At 42.8% G+C, this 25,895-nt stretch overlaps 1 protein-coding gene across 1 annotated transcript; it reads right to left on the minus strand.

Moving 5' to 3' along the window:
• On the minus strand, positions 1-25,065 carry TMED10 (transmembrane p24 trafficking protein 10). Its single transcript, XM_083620548.1, has 5 exons — positions 21,334-25,065; positions 15,659-15,779; positions 7,443-7,522; positions 3,075-3,201; positions 1-2,198 (listed from the first exon to the last, which is right to left on the minus strand). The coding sequence occupies exons 1-5, from the start codon at positions 21,580-21,582 to the stop codon at positions 2,077-2,079; spliced, it is 699 nt and encodes a 232-aa protein (XP_083476674.1). The 5' UTR covers positions 21,583-25,065; the 3' UTR covers positions 1-2,076.
• Positions 25,066-25,895: the final 830 nt, after the last annotated feature.

The raw sequence follows: 25,895 nt of genomic DNA on the forward strand, positions 1-25,895 counted from the left end.
TCCCCCCTGCAAAAACCTTTATTGAGAAAAATTGACAAATCCCCAACCCACTTGTTACAGGTAAGTCTGTACAGGTTTTCACTGCCCGTTCTACTCAGCTTCAGTTACACCACGAGTTAGAAGTGAAGCCATGTCAAGCTACACCACTAAAGCTAAAGTTTAATGGTTCTCAAGACGTCACATAACCCATCAAAAAAGGTCATTTCTCATTGGCAAAGTAGTGGTAAATTAAAATGAAAGGCCAACAGGGTACCAAAAAGATGCTTTTGCTTTGAACTGTAGAAAATTTGCTATGGGAGTCTAAAAAGAGGAGCCCAAAAGTACTCACTACATCTGTAGCACAATCTTCCAGCACAGTTTCTATTTATTAACTGTTTCCAAAGTAAAAAAAGATAAGCAGGAAAGGTCTTAAGCTCTGAATTTAAAAGCAGCACTAGACACATGAAGGCAAAAGTCACAACAATAATTTTGGGCAGTGGGAGAAGAGACATTTTACAAGTTCCAGCGTTTCTGATCAGTGTAGTTAGCTGTCAACATTTAGGCTTAAGGAAATTTGCAGAAGGACATTTTCCCTCCGCCTTCTCCATTTGCCACTATCAGTATCCCCTGGTTTTTCAGTGTGGGATGGGGAGTGAGAGGGTGGCTGAGGGAGGGGAGACAAGGATAGGAAACTTCCCCTTCACAAACATCCTTAGGATTCAAAATGGATTTGGGGTGATTTCCCCACTTCCCCTTGTGTATCATCCTGTGTTGTCCAAGAGGGGGCCCCAACCCTGCCAAGGGGCTTTTTAGGGGACATAAGTGCCTGCAAGGGAAAGGAGGGACATTAAGATTTATTTGAGAATTTAAGTTGGGACCCAAGACTTTTTTTGTGATACACTGCTCTGAAACTTGATATGTTTTGAGTCAGGGATGATGTATTTGTTGCTGCTATAAGCCCTGAAACTTGTAGAGCCCAGAAAAGGCACAAATGTCTTAAAAATTGAAATGACACTACAGCTCATCTACAGTTGCTCCCACTGACTCACCTGCCTGCCATTTTGCATCCAAATAACTTCCGGTTTCTTGCTGTGGGAAATGGCTGCCTCCCACACGAACAGCCCCCAGCCGTGCCAGTAATTCAGGGTTGATATGGGGGTAATTAACCCTGGCAGACTCCCCAGGGTTATATGGTGGGTTATAAGCATCTGGATATAACTTACAAGTTCATTAAAATGCAGGTCTAAGATTGCCCCAACTTCTATCTTTGGTAGAAGACAGGGTTTTATATCGCCCATGGGGGTGAGGGAGAAGAGACCTATCCCCCTCCCCTAAGGATTAACCCAACTGTGTATTCAAGTATGCATCAAGCTGGTGCCTCTTACCATTAAAAATGGCTTTTCACAGTATCCAATGTGCTTTCAAGAACTGCTTCATTTTAGAACAAGGGAAGCAATGACTTCAGAGAATGGGATAGGATGAAAACAAGAGCATTTGTAGATAAAGCCTTTCTTCTGTAATTTAAACAACACAGCTCTGTTATTTTCCAACTGTCCTTCCTGCTTCTATACATAAAAATATCAAATATTCTGACAGACAAATGCCACTGACAGTTCCTTCTCCACTCCAAAAGTGTAGCTACTGATCAATTTGCAACAAGATCTCTTCTGGGATGGTTGACTCCGAGTGGCTCCCTCTCAAAACTCTGTGGTAAGAGATAGAATGCTGAAAGTTTAACAAATTGCATGTATTCAAGTGGCTTACAGGATCAATCTGGTGACATACAGGAAGAGGTCACCTGACCTCATTTGTAAGGGAGAGAAAAAGACAGCGTAAGAGCCAACCACAGCTGTCATGACAGTTTTATTTCATCCCTGTCCAAGAGTCCCCAAAATCACAACTCCCACCGTCTTCCATGTCTATCCAATAATAGTTCAGAAGCATCCTGACCGCGTTCTATACCAGCATTTCCCTCCCTCCCCCTGGGGAGCCATTGCAGAAAAAGCTCTGTTTGGCAGGTCAACCCTGAGGTGGCTCTAAACAGCCATAGTTGGGTCTCTGTTGTTCTGCTGGGGTTTAAAAGAGGGGCAACTGCCCCTATTCAATCAGCTTCTTGGCCTTGAAGAAACGACGCAAATAGAAGACCTGCCAGGTAGCCAGTCCAATGAGGCAGAACATCGAAAAAATGCTGAAGTATAGTACCCGAATGTTGGTAGATTCTGAAACGGGAAAAACAAAAAGCAAAAAGCTTGTTACTCAGAACAAATGGCAAGAATCCCTAAGCCAGCCCTCCAATGCCTTCAACCCCACAAACCACCTAGTATTTTTCATCTGAAGCATTCATATAAAACTAAGTACCAGAAAGATAAGCTCTTTGAACTGTGGGCCAAGTGGATCCAAAAAAGGCTCAGCTTTCATTCTGTTAAAAAAAAGGGCAACTCAAGATCCTCTCTCTTAAATTTGAAAATTGTGCAAGCGGAAATTATTACCATTTCTATTACTATTATTATACAGGGGTTCTTGCAAAAGGCTTTGGTGTTCACAGATGGAGCCTGTCTGCCACACAAGAATATTGGTTCCTTCACCATAGAATTTTTATACGTCTGCTGCCAGCCTCTTGCCTATACCTCTATTTCTTTCACTGGAAGAAGGGAAAGTCAAAATTCTACAAAAGCTAATAAGAGTAAAATACACACTGAAGTTGCTTATACAAATAAGTACAAAATAAAATTTTGCCCATTACATTCTACACACAGAAATTGAATTTTCTTGGGGCCAAATAAGAAGAGTCCTGGCTGCATATGATAACAAGAAAGTAACAGAATCCCAAGTGAGTGTAAAGAGAAGGGAGTGCCATGACTCCAGTAGATTTGGTGGAAAGGGGGCTTATGGGCATAGCAGCATAACAGTTATGGTGGTGAAACATTCCAGTGATCCTAACAGTATGTTTATAAGTTGATAGATGATGCATCAGACAGCCTTGTCTACACTATAAAGCAGGTATCAAGTAAGCATCATGGCAACATTATCCCCAACCATATGCATTAGTGAGAGCAACATAACAACAATATTACTCCCTGAGTTGGAGTACGTACCATTGGTGTCCCGCATCTCCTCTTCCCTCTTCTTCATGTAGGCAAAGTCATTGACAATAGACTCTGAAAGATCCTCCAGGCGTCGCAGCTCCAGCTCCAGTGGCTTCAGCTTCTCTACTTTAGCAATCTGCAAAAAAGAGAGACAGAGACTGAAAATCACAGCCAGAATAAGATTGTGTTCCCATCACTTGAAAAGAGGGTCCTGATGCAAACAGTCCTGTCTGTGGCATAGTCTCTAGCGACAAAATCAAAACCAAACTAACTAACCACTTGCACCACAGAGAATGCAAATGAAAGAATGGGGAGGGCGGAAGGAGAGGCTTGAATAGACATCCTCATCTGCTGTTCGTAACCAGGGAGGATGTCTTCTTGTTCAATTGCCTCCTTTTCAGTGCCTTGGCATGCATCTCCCCACCTGGGTAACCTAAAATAGTAATCTGGAAGCCTTCACAGCAGATTTTTGAGGTCAACAAAGCCATAATTTTTCAGCCAACAGAATCTCCAATATCCTTAATTTCTTAGAGATGTTAGGAAATTTTCCAGTGCCTAAACCAGTGACAAAGCCACTTTCATAGTTTCTTGTTTTAAAACAATCAAGCAGTAAATAAATAAATAAATATTGAACATTCACACCAAATCTATAATTAAACACCCATATTTGCATTTTCCAGGAGGGGAGATACATGCCCAAAGCTGTGCAAAGGCAACCTTTTAACAAGATGGTAGCCTCTCCATATAGCAAATATGGATGTCTAACCAAGTGTTTTCAGTTTTTTCATTTGCATTCTCTATGGTGCAAGTGTCAAATTGGTTTTCATTTTACACTACACTTCTGGACAAATTTCAAGGTATTTCAGAGGAGCACAAAATGTTTGGTGAGAGGATTCTCATTTTGCTGCTCCACATGGACAGCGCAAGAAACATTTAATAAATTTTGTAGATTAATTAAGAACAGATATGCATGCATTGCTGATGAGGAGTACACCTCTTACTTATCAAACTACAAAAGCCTGGGCAAATAAAGATGTTTTCAATCCGCATTTGAAACCTCACAATGTGGGACAGTTGCATCGCTAAGGGCCATTATTCCAGAGTAGGGGACCTACTACAGAGAAGGCCCATCTATACATCCTTTTACTCTAAACCCTGGTGGGGGGCAGTGAACAAGCCCTACTCTACCAATCTTAAGGACTGAATTGGTTTGCATTGAATGAGGAGCTCCTGCAGGTATCTGGGCCCCAAGCTTTGTAAACCAGCACCAGCACCTTGAATTGAGCCCAGGCACATATAGGGAGCCACTGCCGTGCTTTACTCCCAGCTAAATGGGTACAGGACTGCAGCCTAAGAGTAATCTGGTATCACCAGGCCCATGCAGAGCTTGTCTTAGGCCCGGGTTGGTCTTGGCATGACAGCAGCCCGCCAGGGCCCCCTGGCCCTCTTAGGCCTCCCCCAGGGCAAGTGTACCTGGCTGCCCCTGTGCCTCCCACATAGGCCTGGGTATAACCCCAAATTAAAAATCCACATTTTTGTTGCTACAACAGAAGTAGGAAACACATTGACCTAGCCTCCTTTGCCACTACAACACTGTGAAAGAAGAAAAATGGACATACATGGTAAAAAAAAATAGAGAGCATTCTGTGTTACAGATGTGGATTAAAGATGGTGCCTGGCTTTGAGAATGTTGAAGGCCACTGTTCTGTATTTTTTATTTTATGTTATTGTTTTTCAAAATGGAGCAAAGTAAGTCTCTGAGGCTTACCTTAAACACATTTGCCCAAGTAACCTCCACTGCACACAGTTGGACTTACTTTTGAATAAGCATGGGAAGGACATCTCTTTTAACTTTTTGGCTTACATATTTCTCCAAGTTGCACCATACATCCCTGTTCAGGAAATAGGCTTCCAAAGATTTAGTAAACCCGATCCCACCCTCTGATGTCTGGCCAATGAGAGTAAAGGCACTAGGATGATTCACAAGCAAGGGAAGCAGTGATTTCCTGTTTCATTTCCCTCCATTGCCTATAATAACCATTTATGGAGAAGGGCAATGTATCCGTACTTCCCTTCTTTGTCAATTATTTAAAAAATAATTTGTTCTACGTTGTCCTGATTTTTCTGACTTGTGAACAATAGCAGCGGGTGCACTGTATCCTTTTTCCTAGTTCAGCTTGGCGGCCTCTAGGCACTTTTAAATTAACATTTAAATAATCTTTTAAAAAATTTAATTAATAAGCATATTCGTCTGCAGCACAGAAAACAAGTCTCATGCAGCCAGAAAAGCTATTTGGGAAGAGCAGCATAGTTGGAGGAGCTATATCCAAATACAGTAATAGGTTTAACATTTCCGCAAGTTCAAACTGCAAGGGGTTTAATGTAGCTGCAGTGGAGCTGGGCAGTGACAGTTCATCACAGCAGCAGGGCACAGAAGGAGTGGGCGGAGGTGAGGAGAGGGGCAGAGCCAGAGAGGGCAGTGGGCCAGGTAGAGAAATGACATCGAGGTCACTGACCCCTGTAACAGAACAAACAATAGGACAGCAGATTTACTACAATGGTGGCTGTTCATTGCAAGGCCACAAGGGGGCAATCAAACCTTGAGAGACAGCAAACAGCAGCTTTTCATAATTTAACTAAATAACTGGATTAAGTAATCGTCTCACTTATGTTTTAATTCTGAATGATAAAATCAAGGCTTAGAAAGCTACATGGCCATAGCTCTACCAAGCAGAATCTGAAAGTTTCAGGAGAACCTTACAAGTTCTGTCAATTTTTTGTTTGCGTTTGGTTTTTCATAAGCAAGGATGCAGAAAGGGGGGGGACCAATGCTCTGTTTAGCAAGAGAAAAATACTGAAATGCTGGGAACAGTTTTTGCACAAATCTCAATATCCTGAAAAATACCTCAATTCATGAGGTCAGCTATCAGCTACTAGCCTCTGCCCTCTCGCCCATATACCTTGTCGCAGGTGCCTACTGGACTCCAATCGTCTGTTAAACCAACATCTTCTCTCATTAAGGATATGTTTTTAGGATTACATGGCTGTGAAAAGAATCTGCACTCCTGACATATGCAATCCATGCATAAGGATTGCACCGATTCTCCTGCTGTTTTCTGCTAGTCCAAATAGACCCCCAAATCAGCACAGTACCAGACCTCTGCACTCACAATTTATTTTATTAAGTGCCCTGATTCCCATTTAAGTATACCGATACAAGGGAAAACAGCATTCAGAAGCACCTTTAGTCTCCAACAACAAAAAACGAAATAGGTTTCTGTTTTGACTCTTAACAAAGCATGCCAACAAGGCATGAGAGCAATGGCCCTTCCCTGCCACTGTGTATCCTAGTATACTGCCTCTGAAGATGGGAAACTTTATTTAGTGACCATATGTTATTAGCCATTGATAGACCTATCCATGAATGCACCCAATCAGCTGTAAAACTATATATGAAACAATAAATTTCTCCCTGCAATGAGATAATCTCTTTCTACATTGGGGAAAATTGTGAATAAAGCAACCATGAAATGTTTATTTTAGACTGGTATCATGCTCCTATCCCAGTCTGTGCAGGAAAGGAACTGAAATGTAAGCAAAGGGTTCATGGCCATCAAAAAGCAGTATAAAAAGGGAAAGGTCATACCTTAGTACTCTGAACATATGAGAGTTACTTTCGTCTGGATTGCATCAAATGAAACTATCTTATCCAGTCAGATAGTACTGATCCATATAGTCCTGTATCACGTCTCCAAGATCTCAGGCAGGAGTCTTTGCTAGTACTTCCTGCCAGAGATCCTTTTAACTGGAGATACCAATTCAAGACCCTCTGCGTGCAAAGAAAATGCACTACTACTGAATTATGAATTACCCTTTGCATGCACAAGATTGAAGTTTCAATCCCTAGCATCCCTAGAAAGACCTTTTCTGAGCTTTTAAGAGAGCCATAAATACTTGGCTAGATGGACCCGTAGTCCAACAAAGTACAAGGTAGCTTCACTGGTATGTCAGCAGTGTTAGGGGCAGTATTTTTCTGAATGCTAGTTGTTTGAAACTGCAAGCTGAGGGAGTTCTGTTCAACTTGGGTCCTGCTTACAGGCCTGCTGTAGACATCTGGCTGGCCACTCTGAGTGAAAAAATGCTACTGAATAAATTCAGCTTCATAGTTGATAAATTCCTTGCCAAGCAGCAGATTCCTAACTGTGTTTAGCAACTTCAAAGCAACTGTTCTAGATAAGCGCTTCACTCAGGGAAGCCCTAGGAATCAGGGAGACTGGGAAAACAGCATTGAACTGTGAGCCTCAAGGCCACATACAGTTGTCACGTGAGTGTCAGGAAGAGAATCAAGAGGCACAGGCAGCAAAAGCAGAGATGTACCTCCTCGTAGTTCTTTGCTTCTACTCCATGCTTCATGTTCAAGGTCACGAACTGGTCTGGCATCCGCCCTGTTCCTGGAACTGCAATGAAAGGATTCATTGTATGAAGCGCTCAGGCTGCCAGGAAATTCCCAGCCACCCGCCCCCCAATACACAGCAGGGAGGGATTTGCGGCTCTCCTCCTGTACAAGCCTCGGAACAGCTAAAGAGGCAGCCCAACTATGCCCAAAATCACAGAAAAATCTACAGATAGCATTGGCTAAGGTAGGAACTCTGAGAAGTAATGAGAACAAGCTGCAATGAAGCATGTGGAGCGTGCAAAACACCAGGCACTCCGATTTCCTGGTCTTCGTTCCACTCTTTAGCAATAAGGAAACATGGGATCAGTTTAGAGCGAGACAAGCTGGTAAGAACTAAGTGCTAATTCTAGTCAAATAGAAAAGCGAGAATAAACCTGAAGTGGTGTGTTAGACTGAACAGATGAAAAATAATAACACAATGAACAGATTTTTCCAAAGTTAAAGATCACCTAGCCAAATATAAAACCACTGTGGAATGGAAAAGCAGAAACAACCCTTGTGGCACTGCTATAATACCTGATTGACTCCTGCCCTCCTTCTTACCTCCCTTCTCCTTATTCAAATTATTCCTCCCCAACCCCAAACTTTAAAACTGCCACAAACCTGGTTATCTAGTGAGTATAAATAGTTCCCAAGCAACCAGGTCTGGTCTAGAGGGTCTTCCCTCTGCAATTTACCCCTTGATAATCCAGTTCAACCCCTGCCAATGCAGGAAATCCACTACTACTATAACCTCAACAGTTTCTTACTAAGGAAAGCCCACCTTCCTCTCAAGCAGTTTGTTCCACTGCTGAAAGCTCTCCCCAGTGAGGTCCACTTGGTGCCTCTACCGACATAGTTTTGGTACCAGGTAATAAAATACATTTTTTCCTCAGACATTTGATAGATTATGAAGATGATGCTGTGTCTGTTGTTTGTGTGCTGCCAAAACTTCTGGCAGCTGTTATTGGGTGGGTGGGTGTGGTGTTGTGTATATTTTTCATGAAATGCATGTTTCTTTCTGAATGTGTTAACATTACAATGTATTTATGTTTTTGTTTTTAAGTATGTTTCAATTTGTTTGGAAACCTCTGTGTATTAAGCAACTTACAAGTCTACTATATTACGATGGTAATGATAGCAGTTTATACTGTTTAGAAGTTCTTCCTAATGTTTAGACAGAATACTTTATATTTTAGCTACCTGCTTTGGAGTCTGATTTCTAGGACAACACCAAATAGATTTGCTCCATCATCTATGTCAGTGGTTCTCACAGGGCGTAGTGCGCTACACTGGTGTGGCAGGAGAGGATGGCGATTACAAAATAGTTGTGTCCTGTGTTATAAATCAAGAACTGCTAGTTGTTGTTTCTTTTTGTTTTCCGATGTATTTCTGATCAATAAAAAAAATCAGTGTGGTGTGAGCAAATTTATATTCAGAAAGTGTGGCCCAGAGAAGAAAGTTTGAGAAACACTGAACAATGTGACACCCATCCTCAAGTATCTGAATGGCACAATCCTTCTTAATTATCTCTTCTCAAGGCTAAACATACCCTAGTCCTTCAACCTTCCCACAGAGGACTTTATCTCCAGGCCCCTCTTCATCTTTGCCATCCTCCTCTGGATACATTCCAGTTTGCTGATATCCTTCTTAAACTGCAGTGACCCAAACTACAACTATTTATCTCTTAAGAAAAAAAGGGAGGTAGAACTGCATGCATTTTTCCCCTCAGGCTCTCGGTTCCTAGATAATTATGTTCTCAGCACTGATAATAGGTTCTGGACCTAGCAAGGTGGACCAGATTGAAGGAGGGAAGCAAGAATATGACCATCTACCTTAAGCTCAGAGCTATGCTGTGAACAACCCCTTTGCATGTTTACTTCAAAATAAGTCACCCCAGTTTATGGGGCTTACTCACATTCCTATAAACACTTACCTGGGAGTAAGACCCACTAATAATATTGGGACTTGCTTCCTGAATATGCATGCATAAGAAAGCTGCATTTGTCAGCTTGGTCAGAAAAGAGAAATGTTTTGAATACACTTTTTTAATCTGGCTATTTTGGACGAAGGGGATGATTGCTTCTTACTATTTCTACTTTGAAGTAATTCTCTTTCTTTGTTAATCTGCCAATCCCAGATCAGCTGTTTTTTGACCCATTACTTTTAAGGGCATGGGATTAAAGGATTTTAAGTGGGGTTACGAAACTGTAGTTATGCCAAATGGAAGAAGTATGGCACAGTATCAATTGGGTCATGTTATGTCAGACACAGCATTACTTAAGGTAACAGATATCTTAAAACAAGCTCAGGACATAATAAAGAGCCCATGATCTAGCCAATCAGTTTGTCATTCTGGTGTTTGCATTAAGCATGACAGGCAACGAAAACACTGTGGAGAAAATAGTATGAGGCTGTTCTCCTCCTCCCCCCTTTTAAAAAAATTAAGGAACTATCCCCTGTTTTGCAACATATGCAAATAGCCTGCCTTCCCCAGACTTAAAAAAAAAAGAAAAAGCTAGCTAACCAAACTCCCTATCCACCAAAGAGCCCCTAGCTAGTACATGCACCTCTACTACCATGTTAGAAATTAGCCAGACACCAGGCCCATTTTGCGACGGGTGCAGGTCCAATTGTGACCACGTGGAGATCTCTGGATGCCAGGTTGGCAACTGACATCTCCATCTGGCTTTCCCTTCCAGCTTTCTTAAGCAGGTAAGCAGAAAAGCTTATTTATTGCATTTATATCCCAACCACTTTCTCCAAGGAGTTCATGGTTCATCTCTCTCCTCAGTTAATCCCTACAACAACCCTGTGAGGTGGGTTAAGAGGCTGTAACTGGCTCAAGGTCACCTGGGGAGCTTCATGGTTGGGTGGGGATTTGAACCCTGATCTCCCAGGTCCTAGTCCAACACTCTAACCACTACACCACACTGGCCTCCTAGAGTACTTCTGTATGGTTTGCCATATGTCTTGAATTTCCCGGATATATTCGGAACACTGCAGCTGAGATCAGTGTCTGGGCAGAAAATGGCGAAATGTCTAGGGAAATCGGCAGGATCCTTTTTGCAGATTTCCCTCAGAAATAGCTCAAAAACATCCAATTTCTTTGCAATTTTGCTCAACAACTTTTCAGTCCGGATCTTCACTTTCAGAAATATGGCAACCCTAACTTCTGCTATGGGACAACTATATAAACTAAGCAGGTAAATAAATATGGGGAAAGCAAAATGTCACTTAGAGAAGGATCTGAAATATTTTCCTTGAAGCTTGAATTTGTTTTATTCAGGATTGTTTTATTTGATGTTTTGATGTGTTGTAAACCGCTTTGCTTTGAGATTCCCCCCCCTTTAAAATATGAAGTGGTATAGAAATGAAATAATAAGAATAAGACAAAATCCCACTGGGGGGAAATGGTGCCTAGACATTCTGCTGTGGCAGCTGTAACCTAGGTTTAAGCTGCCATTTGGAGATAGCTTATACACCTGAGTTTCTAACACTGTTCTACTACTGGGATCAGATACATTAGGCTGTGGTCTCACCTCCTCCATGAAACAGGGAAGGCACCAGGCATTGGCACTGTTGCAGTACCTTTAAGGAATGGCCACCAGCAGTTTCTGGATCCTATCTGCCAACTTCATGCAGCCAGTGGGCAACTGCTGGTTCCCACAGGAGGAGAGAGTACTTTGGGGCTTAAATCCTGCTTGCAGGTTTGCCACAGGCACCTGGTTGGCCAGAGTCAGAGCAGGAGGCTGGGCTAGATGGACTACTGGCCTCATCCAGCAGGCATTTCTTATATTCTTATATACCCACCCTTCTTCTATGATTCTGCCAATGAAGGTAGACTTATTTCAGTGTCCCAATTCACAGGTAGGTGGCAGCACAGCACAGTATATGAAACGCAATGTGGGGGTAGGGAAGAGAACTGCTCTTCTTCACTGGATAGAAACAGGAGTACTTTCCATGGTGCTGCTCCTGACAGCTTCCAAGATGCCATAAATATATGTAGTTTTCATAATGGTAAATGAGCAAGGCAGTCCCCTGCTACACATGCCACAAGAATCATTGTTTTCAGTTTTTATGCAAGCTTTGAATTTCTGCTATAGCCATGGAAACTAGTTTACACAGTGAATTTGAAAAATACTAATTTCAGTGACATAAGTGAACTCAGCAGGGACTTGTGAATAAAAATGCACAGGATTATGAGGAACATCCATAATTTGCAGAAACCCTGGTAAAGCTTTGGGTCCTTAGACTGAGATGACAGGAAGATAGGAAGAACCGCATATGGACTATATGCCTAACTCGTAACATAAAAGTAAGAATTGTTAGGATAATAAATTAAAAGTGCTTAGAACTCATGTTGGATATGCACCATACAAATGTTTTAAATAAGAGAAATGACAAAGCACCCCAAATGACTTCAAAGGTAGAGAAAATACAGAAATCAATACCACACTGACTTAAAAAATCCAAGTGATGATATATATATACTTTGCTTAGGGGGGAAATGTTCATGATAAAAGTGAGAATGAGCAAGTAAAATATACTTGACAGGCTAGAACGTGTAATAAAAAACCAAATGGTCACTTCCACTTTAGAAGATAAAGTGTCTTCCATGCCACTATTACACATTCTAGTCTCCCTTAAAACTTAAAACAATCTCCCTTAAAAACATAAAACCACACAACTGTAGATTCTACAATCTCCCTTAGAACCACAGAATCACACAACTGTAGAGTTGGAAGGGACCCCCCAAGAATAATCTAGTCCAATCTCCTGAAATGCAGGAATCACTGCTAATGCAGGTTTTATATGAAAAATAGTTTGTACAACATTCTAGCCAAACGCTGCCGTAACAGTCTGGAATTGATGAACCATATAAAAATCAATATGGGATAACTATTTACACTGCAACAAGGCAACCTACAAATCATGCACTTGTAGTTGCAAAGTTGTTCCTCAGATCAGAAACAAGAATCCAGCAACATCTAGTCTCAGTACAGTATCTGCTTAGAGAATTGGACTAAATCCAAGCTCATAATAAAATTAAGACTGTTTTGGTTACACAATGTTATGAAGTATGTCTGACACTCATTCAAAAAAGTCACTTAAGCTTTGATGGTTAGAAAACAATTTCTGGTTATGGGTCCTGTGGGAAGGAACTTTTTAACAAAGTCTTCCACTTTTAACAGCAAAATAAATAGATAAATAAAGGGTGAACAAGAGAATGAAAGGAATGTTCCAGGTTAGGCTTTCAACATGTGCTTGTTGTAAAAAAACAATAGTAATACTTATGGAGAATTAATTTTTACATAGTAGATCATTAAAAGTCATTCTGCTGAGGAGGATACAAAACAGCAATAAGGCAAGTGAGTAACACATGCAATATATTCCAAGCTTCCACATACAATACAAGAAGCAGAGGGGCTGGGGCAACCCAGTCAGATATGTGGCATATAAATAATAATTTTATTATTATTTTATTATTACAAGCATAGAATTACACAAGCACAACTGTGCTGCCCCCAAAGCAGAATGTTTGACGCAAGGGAAGAGCTCTGGGATAACAATTTAGCGCTCACAATGGGGATCTCCCTAAGTCTTGCAAGGCAGCTCTTCCCTCTACCGGGGTCCCTGCGCAAAAAGCTGTGCCTTTCGCTTCCTCTTCCTCATTTTTGTGGCCAAGTGCTTGAGAAATCACAGTTGCTCAGGCCTCACCTGGCCCAACCGCCCAAATGTTGCAGCTCTGCCTTCTCAAGGCAGCTAAAACCCTACAGCCATTGACCACCACAGGGTCCTCAGCTACTCTGCAGAAAACATGTCTAAACTTAATGCCACTAATCTAATAATACAAAGAACTGTAGAGATTATTTGTTTAGGGGCACTCTACTACAACTACCAAGGTTTGAGATGAACAGGATGCTGCCGTTAGTTATCTTGGGACACAGACAATTCAACATCCTTCAAAAGGCAAAAACAGTCTGTAACAACCTCTTCCCCTTTTTTTGCACAATAAACTATTAAGGCATAACCCCCAAAGTTAGCAATCACATAACTAAAGTTTTGCATGTTTCCACACAGTGTGTCTGGGAGGGAGGGAAAAGAATTATCTCCTCAAATTTACACCTCTTAAAACCTTCCTTAGTAGGCTAAACAACACCATTCATGCATACAGGGAGAATCTGACAAACCTGACTAAATTTTTGTATTCTCGGGGCCCCTCAACAGAACTCATAGCTGCTTTGTCCCCATCTGCCTTTGATGGACACTGCTCAGAATAGTGTCCTGGGATCCTGCCTTGTCAATACAGGGTATTTTGCTAATCTTTTATTTTTAATGCAACCTACCATCTTCTGAATCATTTAATAAATATATTAAATTTAAAACCTAGAGTTTAGTCATGAGGCTCCACTTTAGGAGCTTTACACACTATTCTGCTGATGCTACTGATGCCTACTTAGGTCTATCTCCCATTTATGATGCTGTTACATTTACGTCACCCATATAATCAGATTAACGTATTTAAAATGTATTCTAATAAAATCCCACACCTATATTGTTCTGTTCTCAGAAAGCATACAACTTTAGCCAAGGAATATACTCTTCCCCTAAAAACAGTAGTGAATTTCACTCCAACATAGTTTTTCTAGTATAGACCTCTTTTGGTAAACTAGAGGTATTTTTACATTTAGAAAGGCCATAACACATAGGCTCACTGGTAAGTATGTTGTTAGCTGGTTTTAACAAGTCTTTTGATTCACCTGTTTGTTTTTATGTGTTTTTTAAAAACTTTTATTGCTGTTTGGTTGTATTTTTAATATTTTGTTGCACTTGTATTACTGTTAACTTGTGAAAAGGAAGGGCATAAAATTAACAAATAAATAAATCTCTGAGATTCAGAACATTGAGACTGTCCCACCTAAGTACATCATGGGCTCATAGAACAGAAGACATATACATGACCTAGAAGTTCCAACAGTGACAGTGAAAGCAAGAAGCTCCCTTGAACCTCAACAAGATGACCACTGTCCATTTGTGTTGAGAAGCAGCATTAAATATGCCTGGAGGTGTTGTGGACTATTTGCCCTAAACTTCAAGCCAAATCTTCATGAGGAAGAGGGGCAAATGCGTCACTCCCAAAGGAAATGTCAGCTCTAAGACTTGTTAAGCAATTGCCCTCAAGATCTGGGTACATAATCAACGTCCTGCACACTTCCCCTTCTTCCTCTCGTGATAGAATATACCAATGCAACGGGCCCTCGGTCATTATAACTAAGTGCCACGTATCTACAAGAAAAGGGTTTCTGGCTGGTTTAGAGATGCTAGCAACTGATTAATGAAGAGACTGAGTTCCATCTCCAAGAAGTGGAAAGTGAACAAGCAGGGGTGCATGGACCAATAGAGCAGGGGACAATAAGACTTAACACTGGCTTTGAGGAACCACACAGCACAGAAAGAGTATTAGCTAAGTGAGGGAATGATAAAGACCAAATTTAGTATTCCCTTGCCTCTTGTACAGAAAATTCAGTGTACTGATGGTGGAATCCCTCTTGGATGTCTCATATGAATAGGGAACAATGGTGTTAATGAAGCAAAAAGGAGAATCAACTGCAGTGTCTGTGTTTCTTCCTTTCCCCTCTCCGTTTACTGGCTGGGGACAGTTGGTTGTGCCTGTGCCCTCTCAATGGCAGGTGTGTATAGGCTACAGTGTGGAGAATTTGGGCCCTCTCCTAAATAAAATTCCAGTAACTACACATCTCTATCTGCTGTGGAAGACAGCAAAGCACTTCTTTCATGAAGAGACTCATAAGACTTCTGTCATAGCCAACCAGTCCTCTTCTATGGCCCTGTTTTTCTTGTGTCTCATTCTGGATTATAAAATTTCCTTTGGGTGGGCAATTGTGATTTCAGCACTGCTCAAATGCAAACACTTCTGGGAAGGAATGCAACAACTGGCATTCATTAGTAATTTTAGGAACTGACTCCCTTGGGATTAAATGTTCTCTCTCAGTCCAGAAGACCTCAAAACACTTGGCAGAGCAGATACCCCTGGCCCTTGCTCAACATTACCCTTTTAAATGGATCGTACAAGAGATGGATGAGAAAGTAGAGAAGAGGCATACCAGGAGCACCAAACAGGGACTATCACACTTACCCACAGGGAGCTTGCTCTCAAAGCAGGCTTCAAACATGTCATAATCCTCCGTGGTGAAAGCAAATTTGCCCTTAGTTGCATCCTCCTTGACATAGAGAATATGCCCAGCTGAGTCAGTAATCTGTAGGAAATATGAAAAATAAGAGAGGCAAAGTAGTTAACATTCAAATTCTATGTTAAATTTTATGGGAGGGGGAGGAAGAGAAGACAAAGATCTTCCTAGAACACTTGGGCAACTGACTTCTGTGCTTTCCTTGTCCCCACCATAGGTGAAGAGATTTTTGCTAAAATTTTAATTTCAAATTCATTTATACTGCCTCCATTATTGGCCTCTGGCATGTTAAGCTGAAGACATTCCCATAAAAGCATCCACTAAAAACAAAAGTCAGAAGGTGATGTGGGAATGGGGGGGGTGAACTCATTCACTTTACAAAACATACATTATCAGCAGCTCTGAGTAAGACAAGTTTTGGGTTTACAGTGACCAGACAATAATTGCATAATTTATAATTGCATAACTAATAGCTCTGGGAGACAGCACATTTGTATGCTCCCCCACTGCCAAAGGAGCAAACATAAAATAAAGCAAGCTTTAAAGGTCCCATGAGAGCATGTTAAAAGCCATGTGAGGCCTTGTTTACTGCAGTAATAGCTTCTCCTTAAACATGGTTCTTCCATAAAGAAGTGACTGATGCATGCACACACAAACTAGTTCCTTTCCACCATTAGATGGGCCACGTCCAAAAATATATTATGCCAGCTCTACTTTTCTCTTCATCTGGCACAACAAGATAGTTGCCTACATACTGCCAGGCACGTTGCCCTAAGTATACCTAGTATGGGCAAACTGCTTAAAAGTCAGCCTACACAATTGTGGGGGAGCAACCATTCAGGGAGGGGGGAATGTTCCACCACAATACTCTGGCATTATGCACAGTAACATCATCATCCTTCACAAACACAGCTTTTCTCCCCATACTGCCAGCCTGAACAATAAGCACCCACACGAGACTGAGTTCAAGTAGGATGAGAGCCATTAAAGAACCTCCACTACGTAACCAACTAGCACATTGGGTACATTCTTCCAGAACGGAAAGCCTAACTGTTAATTATGAGATGTCATGATCAGAGAGCAAGCACCACAGTGATGAGCCATTAAAACACGTGAAAATGGCATGACAAAGAATCACTGTTAACTGCAAATGATAAATCCCAGTCAACAGCTGATCTGAGACTAAGGTCTTCAGGCAGAATTTTGTCTCTGGAAAATAAACTAATGTGTGATCATTAATAACTTGTCTACCCTGACAAGTTAAGGTGCTAATGTGAGCAGCTGGTCAAAAACACCCCCAGACTTTAAAACTTTTTATTCTGGATGAGCAGAGCAGGCCCATGCAGACGTGGGGGCAGCCAGGTACACTTGCCCCAGGCCTTGGAGAGGTAAGCAAGCTGGGGGTCCCCACCAGAGACCAACTGCTTTTTTGCTTGAATTTATAACTTTATTCTAACAAGACTCCCACCCCAGGCATCAGAGAAGATCTTTACATGCCTGGAGCAGAGGATATTTGCTCTGTAATTTCATCAATTGCCAAAGTCAGGACCCAACAAAGGCTGCTGGCATATAACACCCTATTACATCAGTGTGGCCTTCTGGGGGAAGGAATGCTTAATGTACAATCTCAAACTAAGTTAAGACTTCATTGACCAGCATGCTAGACCACTCCTGGATAATGAGTATTTGGGTGGGGGTGAAACACAGGCATCATTAACAGCAGTTTTAGGTAATTAATGCTAAGAGATGGTTTGTTTAGTCAAATTGTGGTTTGTTTTGATGTCTGAACCCAGTCCAATGTATTAATGGTGGTTTGTTTGCTAGCCATAAACTATGTGAAGCCATGGTTTGTCGCTGGCTTATGAAACATGGCGTGTTTCAACTCCTTTGGCACAATGGGGGTGTGTATCTGGCTGTTAACCAGAAGGATTGTGGTTCGAGCCTACCCAGGGCAGAATGTGGGCACGGCGTTGATGGCCCTTGGGGTCCTTTCCAACTCTACAATTCTATGATTCTAACTATATTTTGGTCTATATTATGTCTAAACCCAGCAGCTTTGCTTAACCATTAATTGTTTGCCAACCCCACCCCAAGCTACAGAGCCACAAGGCAAGAATAGTTGGAAAACAAACCAAGCTTTGGAGAAACAAGTCATGGCTGATTTGCTAATTTACAGGACAATTCATGCTTTGTAGCATTTATGGGTGAAAGCAGCCATTGTGTAGTAGCATCCAACTCCCACCCACCCAACCCACAAGTACATGTGTAGTGCTGCATTTCTGAAAAATGGACTTTCATAAGCAGGCTGTTTAATTTTTATATGTTTACAATTTTTTGTTTCCAAGTCTCGCGAAGGAAAGCATACACACAGAGAGAGGAACGGGGGCAAATGGACATCAGACAACATGGTGTAAAAAGTACTTGTATCAAACTAACATCAGAACTGGGGAAGGGGGGCAGAATCCACCCACATATGAAGCAATTGCCTTTTTACAAGAGATTCAACTATTTTTAAAAATACATTTTAATTCCCAGAATCTTTCTGACAGCTTAAGAACTTCCACAGCAGGAAGCATTTGTCCAAAAAAGGATGGTGAGGAACCTGGAAAGCAAGTCTTATGATGAACGGTTGAAAAACTAGGGGGTGTTTAGCCTAGAGAAGATGGAAGGGGAGGGAGGAGGAATGTGATGATGGTCTTCAAATATATTGAAGGGCTGTCATGAAAAGATGAAGAATACTTTTCTTCTCTGTTGCTTCACAGGGCAGGATTAAAAGGAATAGGTGAAAATTCCATGGAAGCAAATTTCAGCTAACTTCCACACACTAAGAGCTTTAAAAGAGTACTGTATTAGACAAATTCATGGAAAACAAAGCTAACAACAACTACAAGCCATGATTGGCCATGTTTTACCTCTACTGTCAGAGGCATTATGCCTCTGAATATCAGTTGCTGGGAATCATGGGTGAGTAGAGTGCTGTTTGTGTCCAGCTTGCAGGTTTCTCACAGGCATCTGGTCAGTCACTGTGAGATAAGGATGCTGGACTAGCTGGGCCACTGGTCTGACCCATCAGACTCATCTTATGTTATTTATAAAAGGGAACAGACTACCTCATAGGGGCTCTCTTTCACTGGGATATTTAAACAGAGGGTGGAGAGCTATCTGTCAGGGATGCTCTAGTTACACCTTATGTAACAGAACCTGCACTGAACACGGGCTGGGTGAGATCACCTTCAGGGTGCCTTCCAACACGTATTTATTTATTACATTTATATACCACCTTTATCTTCCAAGCTCAAGGTGGTATACATGGTTCTCCCCATTTCATCCTCACAACAACCCTGTGAGGTAGGTTAGGCTAAGAGATGGTGATTGGCTCAAGGTTATCCACTGAGCTTCATGTCTGAATGGGGATTCAAACCCCGGTCTCCCTGGTCATAGTCTAACCATTACGCCAACCTGTGCCTAATTTCCTCTAAATTAGACAACTATGATGAAGGAAGGAAATATTAGAAACCAATAATGGTGCTTTGTGTGACAGGAATGCTGTGGAACGAAAACAAATTCCAGGGTTACATCCCCTTCATTTATTTCAAAAGTACATTGCCTCTTTAGCCACTATTTTGCACCTGGCTTTGGTTGGTGGCTGTTAGTATTCTAGTAATAAAGCAAAGGAGATCCTGCCAGCATGAAATCTACCCACCACTAATATACAGAAACCTGGGCCACAGGCCTTTCTGCTTGGTTTTATGCATGCTGACTCAGACATAAGTAAGTCCCACAACTTCAATGTGATTTATTCCAGAGGAAGGGTGGTTAGGAATGCAGTCTCTGCTGCATGTAACAGACTGTGTATCCCAAAACTGACACATCACTCTAGTAGTTGCAAGTATTCTTCCCCAGACTGGTCATACTGCATGGTATCCAAAACCAAAGCAAAATCCTTTTCTTGGTCAATGAGGACAGATCAACACAAGAAAGAACCTGGGGTTGCTGCTGAAAACCAACAGCCATATTTCAAGGGCCCTACATTACTGGCTACTATCTAACCCTATGGGAACACACAACATACCGATAATTTAACATGGACCAAGTTTAACTAAATTAGTACCAGGATGATTGCTCTCAAAATGGGGCTTCTCCATATGCTTTGTAACAAATTGTTCTGCTCTTATATTTAAAAGCAGCTGCAAAAACTAATATCAGAATGTCACAGCAGTGTTAGATACTCAGATATAGAAGCTAGGCGCTAAATGGCACCTTAAGCCTAAGTTGTGGCCACCACAACAGAATGTCTATTTGCCAGCAGGTTGGACTAGATAACCCTCAAGGTCCCTTTGAATGGTACAATTCTATGATCTCAATTACACTGCTTGACTATAGCTTACTCTTACCACAATTTACTTTACTTACCACTCACAGTATGTGAGGAGAAACATACACAGTGGAAATGGTATTAACTATGTATTAAGGCAGAGGTTTTTTTAATTGTGGTGAGTTCCATTTGTGTGGCCTGTGGAAAAGCTGCGGGACAGTCAGCTATATCTGTACTCAGCCCTGCACTTACTTTCCTAGATGTGACAATGGAGGACTAAGATGCCCAGCAAGGGGTCCATGATTCACACAGCAGTGCAGAAGCACAAGACATGTATTTTGCTGTGCCTGAATCAGCAGGCTCAATGGAGATGCCAGTTGCCAACCTGGGAAGAAATCTCCACCATATTGTTGCAACTGAACTCGCGCCAATAGCAAAACGGACCTGGTGCCTGGGGAATTTTGAGCACCGTGTCACAGAGCCCTGACTTTTCACAGCTTGGGGATACACCTGTCTTGGTAGCATCACTGCTGTCGTGAAAGCTACAAACCGTTGCACCATTTCATCACTGGAATTCATCTTTCCATCACCTGGCAGCCTAACAACCACTCTCTTTGTTTTCTGTTTCATGGTGGGGGGTGGAGGTGGGAATGCTTTCCTCCTCTTGAAACTTGGGATGGAGTTCTTCAGTCCACTTCTTATTCTGAGGATGCAACAGCCCCCTCCGACTATGGGCTGCATGCTCAAAAGCAAAGGACAACTGTACTAAGGAGGAACAAAATAAAATAAATAAAATAAAAAATTCATTCCAGTAGCACCTTAGAGACTACTGGAAGGATTTTTTAAATTTTATTTTATTTCGACTATGGCAGACCAACACGGCTACCTACCTGTAACTTGTACTAAGGAGGGCAAAACTCAGCCAGGGCGGGGGTGGGGAAGAGATGGGAAGTTAAAAGAGCTGTCGTGAGTATGAGGCACGGAAGAGTGTTTCCTCAAGAGAGCAGAGGAGGGCCCGGAGCTGAGGCCTAGTTCCGCCTTCCGCCTTTCGGCCTTATCAGGAGAGCCGCGCAAAGCTGACGTGTCCTTACAAGGGAAGGGCCTGGAAGGCAGCAGAGCCGCCGGTAGCGCCCCGAGGCCTACGCAGCGCCTCCGCCCGCGGCTCCCCGCCCTCTCACGGCGCGCTGTGAATAACACGGGCGGGGGGTGGGCACGGGCGAGGGGTGGGGGCGCTGCCTGCCTGCGCCTGTTCTGGGTCAGCCTCCCGCTGTCCCCCCCCCGCGCGAAGCCCCCGCTTCCCCTCTGCACCTTGAGGTTGGCGGACGGGCCGCTCGACGAGCCCGGCGGGGCGACGACCTCGTACTCGCCGGTGACGAGCATGTCTCGGTGGATCTCCTCGCGCAGGCATTTGCGGGCCTTGCCCGGCAGCTGGAAGGAGATGGGCCGCGCGGGGCCCGGCAGCAGGACGAGCAGGAGGAGGGCGAGGAGGGGCGGGAGCGAGGCCGGCCTCGGCGGCGAACGGCCGCCGGGGAGCGGCAGCGGCAACGGCAGCAGCATGGCGCGAGCACGTCCGAGCGACACAAGGCCGGGATTTCTGCCTCCGCCCCCCCCCCTCGCGCCGCTGCCGGCTCCAGGCACGTGACCCGCTGCCGCTTACGTGACGGGAGGGAAGTGGCGGAGGAGGCCGCTGCGCGCCCAGCCAGGCAGCTGGGAGAAGCCTTAGCGGGCATGGCCTGGAGAAGGAGGGAGCTGTTGGCTCCGAGATACTGGGGCTTAAATTGAACCCCAGGAGCACCGTTTTCAGCGTCATTTCAGGGCTGGGGCGCGAAGAGTCACCCTGAGGAGGGGAGCTGCCTTTGAGTATACGCAGTGTACCTTGTTGTTGTTGTTGTTGTTTAGTCGTGTCCGACTCTTCGTGACCCCATGGACCAGAGCACGCCAGGCACTCCTGTCTTCCTCTGCCTCCCGCAGTTTGGTCAGACTCATGTTTGTAGCTTCGAGAACACTGTCCGCCCATCTCGTCCTCTGTTGTCCCCTTCTCCTTGTGCCCTCAATCTTTCCCAACATCAGGGTCTTTTCCAGGGAGTCTTCTCTTCTCATGAGGTGGCCAAAGTACTGGAGCCTCAGCTTCACGATCTGTCCTTCCAGTGAGCACTCAGGGCTGATTTCCTTAAGAATGGATAGGTTTGATCTTCTTGCAGTCCATGGGACTCTCAAGAGTCTCCTCCAACACCATAATTCAAAAGCATCAATTCTTCAGCAGTCAGCCTTCTTTATGGTCCAGCTCTCACTTCCATACATCACTTCTGGGAAAACCATGGCGTTAACTATACAGACCTTTGTTGGCAAGGTGATGTCTCTGCTTTTTAAGATGCTGTCTAGGTTTGTCATCGCCTTTCTCCCAAGAAGCAGGCGTCTTTTAATTTCGTGACTGCTGTCACCCTCTGCAGTGATCATGGAACCCAAGAAAGTAAAATCTCTCACTGCCTCCATTTCTTCCCCTTCTATTTGCCAGGAGGTGATGTTCCCAGTGGCCATGATCTTCGTTTTTTTTATGTTGAGCTTCAGACCGTATTTTGCGCTCTCCTCTTTCACCCTCATTAAAAGGTTCTTTAATTCCTCCTCACTTTCTGCCATCAAGGTTGTGTCATCTGCATATAAGTGTACCTTATATGTGGCCTTTTCTTGCTACAGGATTAAGCCGAGGTTGGATGGCCATCTGCCATGGATGATTCAGCTGAGATTCCTTCCAGGGTTGGACAAGATGACACACGGGACCCCTTCCCAACTCTATGATGCTATCTATGAACGTTGCCTCTGTATTTGGAGTATATGCAGCTAGATCAAAGCGGGTAGGTGGGTGGGTGGCCGAACCTGCCTGTGTCGGTGCTGTAAGATGGTGCTCCTTACTCACCTGAAATGAAGTCTTACTTAAAGCAACAGGATTACTTTTTACTGGATGGGTTTAGGATCAGCATGGCTAGTTTGTCTCTGCATACCAGCTGCTGGCAAATCAAATGTGGCCCCAGTGTTGTTATTGCTTCTTCTTTCTTCTTCTTTGGCAATCACTCGTAGCCGAGTAAGATTGTCTTCCATAAACACGGTTTTAACAATGAGTCCGTAAGTGATTACAGAGGCCAATTCTGGATCCACACATCCTTCCACAATGGGGACATTGGTTTCCAGGCGGGAGTTGATCACAGTGTGAATTTGCCAAGCATGCCTTCATCTTGGCACGTTTCTCCCTTGCGTCCTGAGTTCGAGTGTCTTTTAGTACTTCTGTTAAATGGAACATTAACTAAAATACTAAGTAGCCTGGAAGCTGCATAGGCACACACTATAGTTTGTGCCACCATTGGAAAGGAAATGGCATCAGTTGAAGTCAAGGGATTGCCAGTTTGTGATCTAGAAAAAGCAGCCCCTGTTTAACAACACCTGCCTAGTGTTGCAGACCACTAACATACACAAACCTAGCTTTGAAGAGGAGCTGCAGTCCTGCCTGCCATAGCAGGCAGAAGGCTATGTGAGAAGAGGACTCCATAACACCAAGACTGAAGTCAATATGCTTGATTAGCGTCTTCCTTAGCAGTCTTTCTGTGAAGATCTTGTTCCATAAAGTCGGTGCCACACACTACTGATTCTTATCCCCATCTTATGTTTTTTATGTGACATAGCATATCAGTATACTTCTTTTGCATCTAGTAGCCTCTGATTTTGCATAAGCAGTACCCACTCCTTGCACGTATGTCTTTTTTTAAAGCTAAGTTAAGCCAACGTTCAGAAGAAGAAAACTATTAAATTAGTGTTGGCAAACGTATGTCTCTGTATAGCTTTTATCAATAAAGTGTGAAATTCTGCATTGACCCTGGGACGATTAATGCACAACCTAAGTGTGCGGATTATATATATGTAATAGAAGAACCAATTTCAGGCTTGTGCATGGCCTTTGACCATGCATAGAACCTTTAATGTAAACAGAGAACTGGGATCTGTGTGCCTAAATACAAGTGCAGGCCCTGCTCCTAAAACCCAGGCACACTTTGTCATGGTATATGAATATTGTGCAAGCCCAAATTTATGTGCCCCACCATGTGTATAACCAGACACCAGGACTGCGTGTGAAATGCACTTTGCAGTGGTTTAAAGGTCCATGTACGGAAGCATGCTTTCAGTTAATGTACTGTATATCTCTCTTAGTGAGTTTATTTGTTGTTCTAGGCTTGGCACAAGGAGTTTTAAAAAAGTCATAGTTGTCCAATCGTACAAAGTGTATGTGCATATGACAGGAGATATGTATGTGTGCAGCCAGAAATCATCTTTGAAGTTTCTGTTCATGGCCAAACTGGCAAGTTGCTATTCAGCTTAAAATAAGCTTGCTTATTCAGCCGTGTTAACTTCAAAGACACCACCAGCTGCATATGCACATGGCTTTGTAGGATGTTGGCCAAAATCAACTAAAAGCAAACATGAAAATAATTTCTGTATTGAAGCAAACTACCATCACTCCATTTCCTGCACCTGGTGCAAGGTTAAATTGGTTTTGATAGGGAAATGAACATGGCAGAATCTGGTCTGAAAGATACATATTAGGTCAAAAAGAGAAGTGTAGAACTCAATACAACTGAGGATCGAACAATTCTTCTGATTAGATTTCATATGACACATATTGCAGCCTGTCTCCACTGAAGATGCTACAAATGACTGAATAAGTAGTCATTCATGCTTTTGCTGCTCTTCAGCTAACAAAGGTCATGGTTTCATTTTTATAATAATTTGTGCTTCCAGGACTTGGGACAATCTTAATACGGCACATGAAGAGAGATAACATGTTCCAGCTATCATGCTCCCATCTGTCAGTCTCCTCATTCAAGGCTTCTGAAAAGGAACACCACAGTTTAGATAGGCTAGTTGCAGTAGTAGTCAATATGGGAGACTAAATTATTTCACTCTCAGGAACTGAGAAGAAATAATAAAATTGCCTCCCTAAGAAGGAAGGATCAGAATACAGGTGATTTATGACTTCATTACAAAACAAAAACAAAAAACACGCCACAAAAACCTCTCAAAACCTTTATATAGAAAATTTACAGATTGAGAGAAAAGCAGCACCAAAATTTAACAACTCCAAAACACAGGTCTGTTGTTCCCTCAGGCCTGTTTCCAGAATCTTAACACAAAAGATCCCAAGCTCACTTTTTCTAGCATTAACCTATAACTAGATTACTTCTACGGGGTATGTAAAGGACTGGTCCTCAACTGGTGGGTGGGGATTTACGCCTGAGAATAAGCTCAACTGAACTCAGTAGGATTTACTTTGGAATGGACATGTCTGGGATTGTGCTGCCAGACACGTTGCTTGGCTATTACAGTGGTACCTTGGTTCTAAAACTTAATCTGTTCCGGAAGTCCGTTCCAAAACCAAAGCGTTCCAAAACCAAGGTGCACTTTCCCATGGAAAGTAATGCAAAATGGATTAATCTGTTCCAGACTTCTAAAAACAAGCCCTGAAACAGCAATTTAACATGAATTTTACTATCTGACGAGACCATTGATCCATAAAATGAAAGCAATAAACAATGTACTGCAGTCACTAAATCAATCAATCAGTAGCTGTACTGGGTTCCACAAAGTCACAAAAACCAAAAAAAGAGCCGCAATAACACAAACACAAAATAAATAGCAAAAACAGCCAGACCTCAGCGTGACACTCAAAATGGAAGTGTGGTACTCAAAACGGAAGCATAACACTCAAAACGAAGCAAGTTCGGCTTCCAAAAAAAGTTCACAAACTGGAACACTTCCGGGTTTGCAGAGTTTGGGTTCCAAGTTGTTCGAATACCAAGGCATTTGAGAACCAATGTACCGCTGTA

Source organism: Podarcis filfolensis, assembly GCF_964270895.1.
Source record: "Podarcis filfolensis genome assembly, chromosome: 1".
NCBI classification, from domain to species: domain Eukaryota; kingdom Metazoa; phylum Chordata; class Lepidosauria; order Squamata; family Lacertidae; genus Podarcis; species Podarcis filfolensis.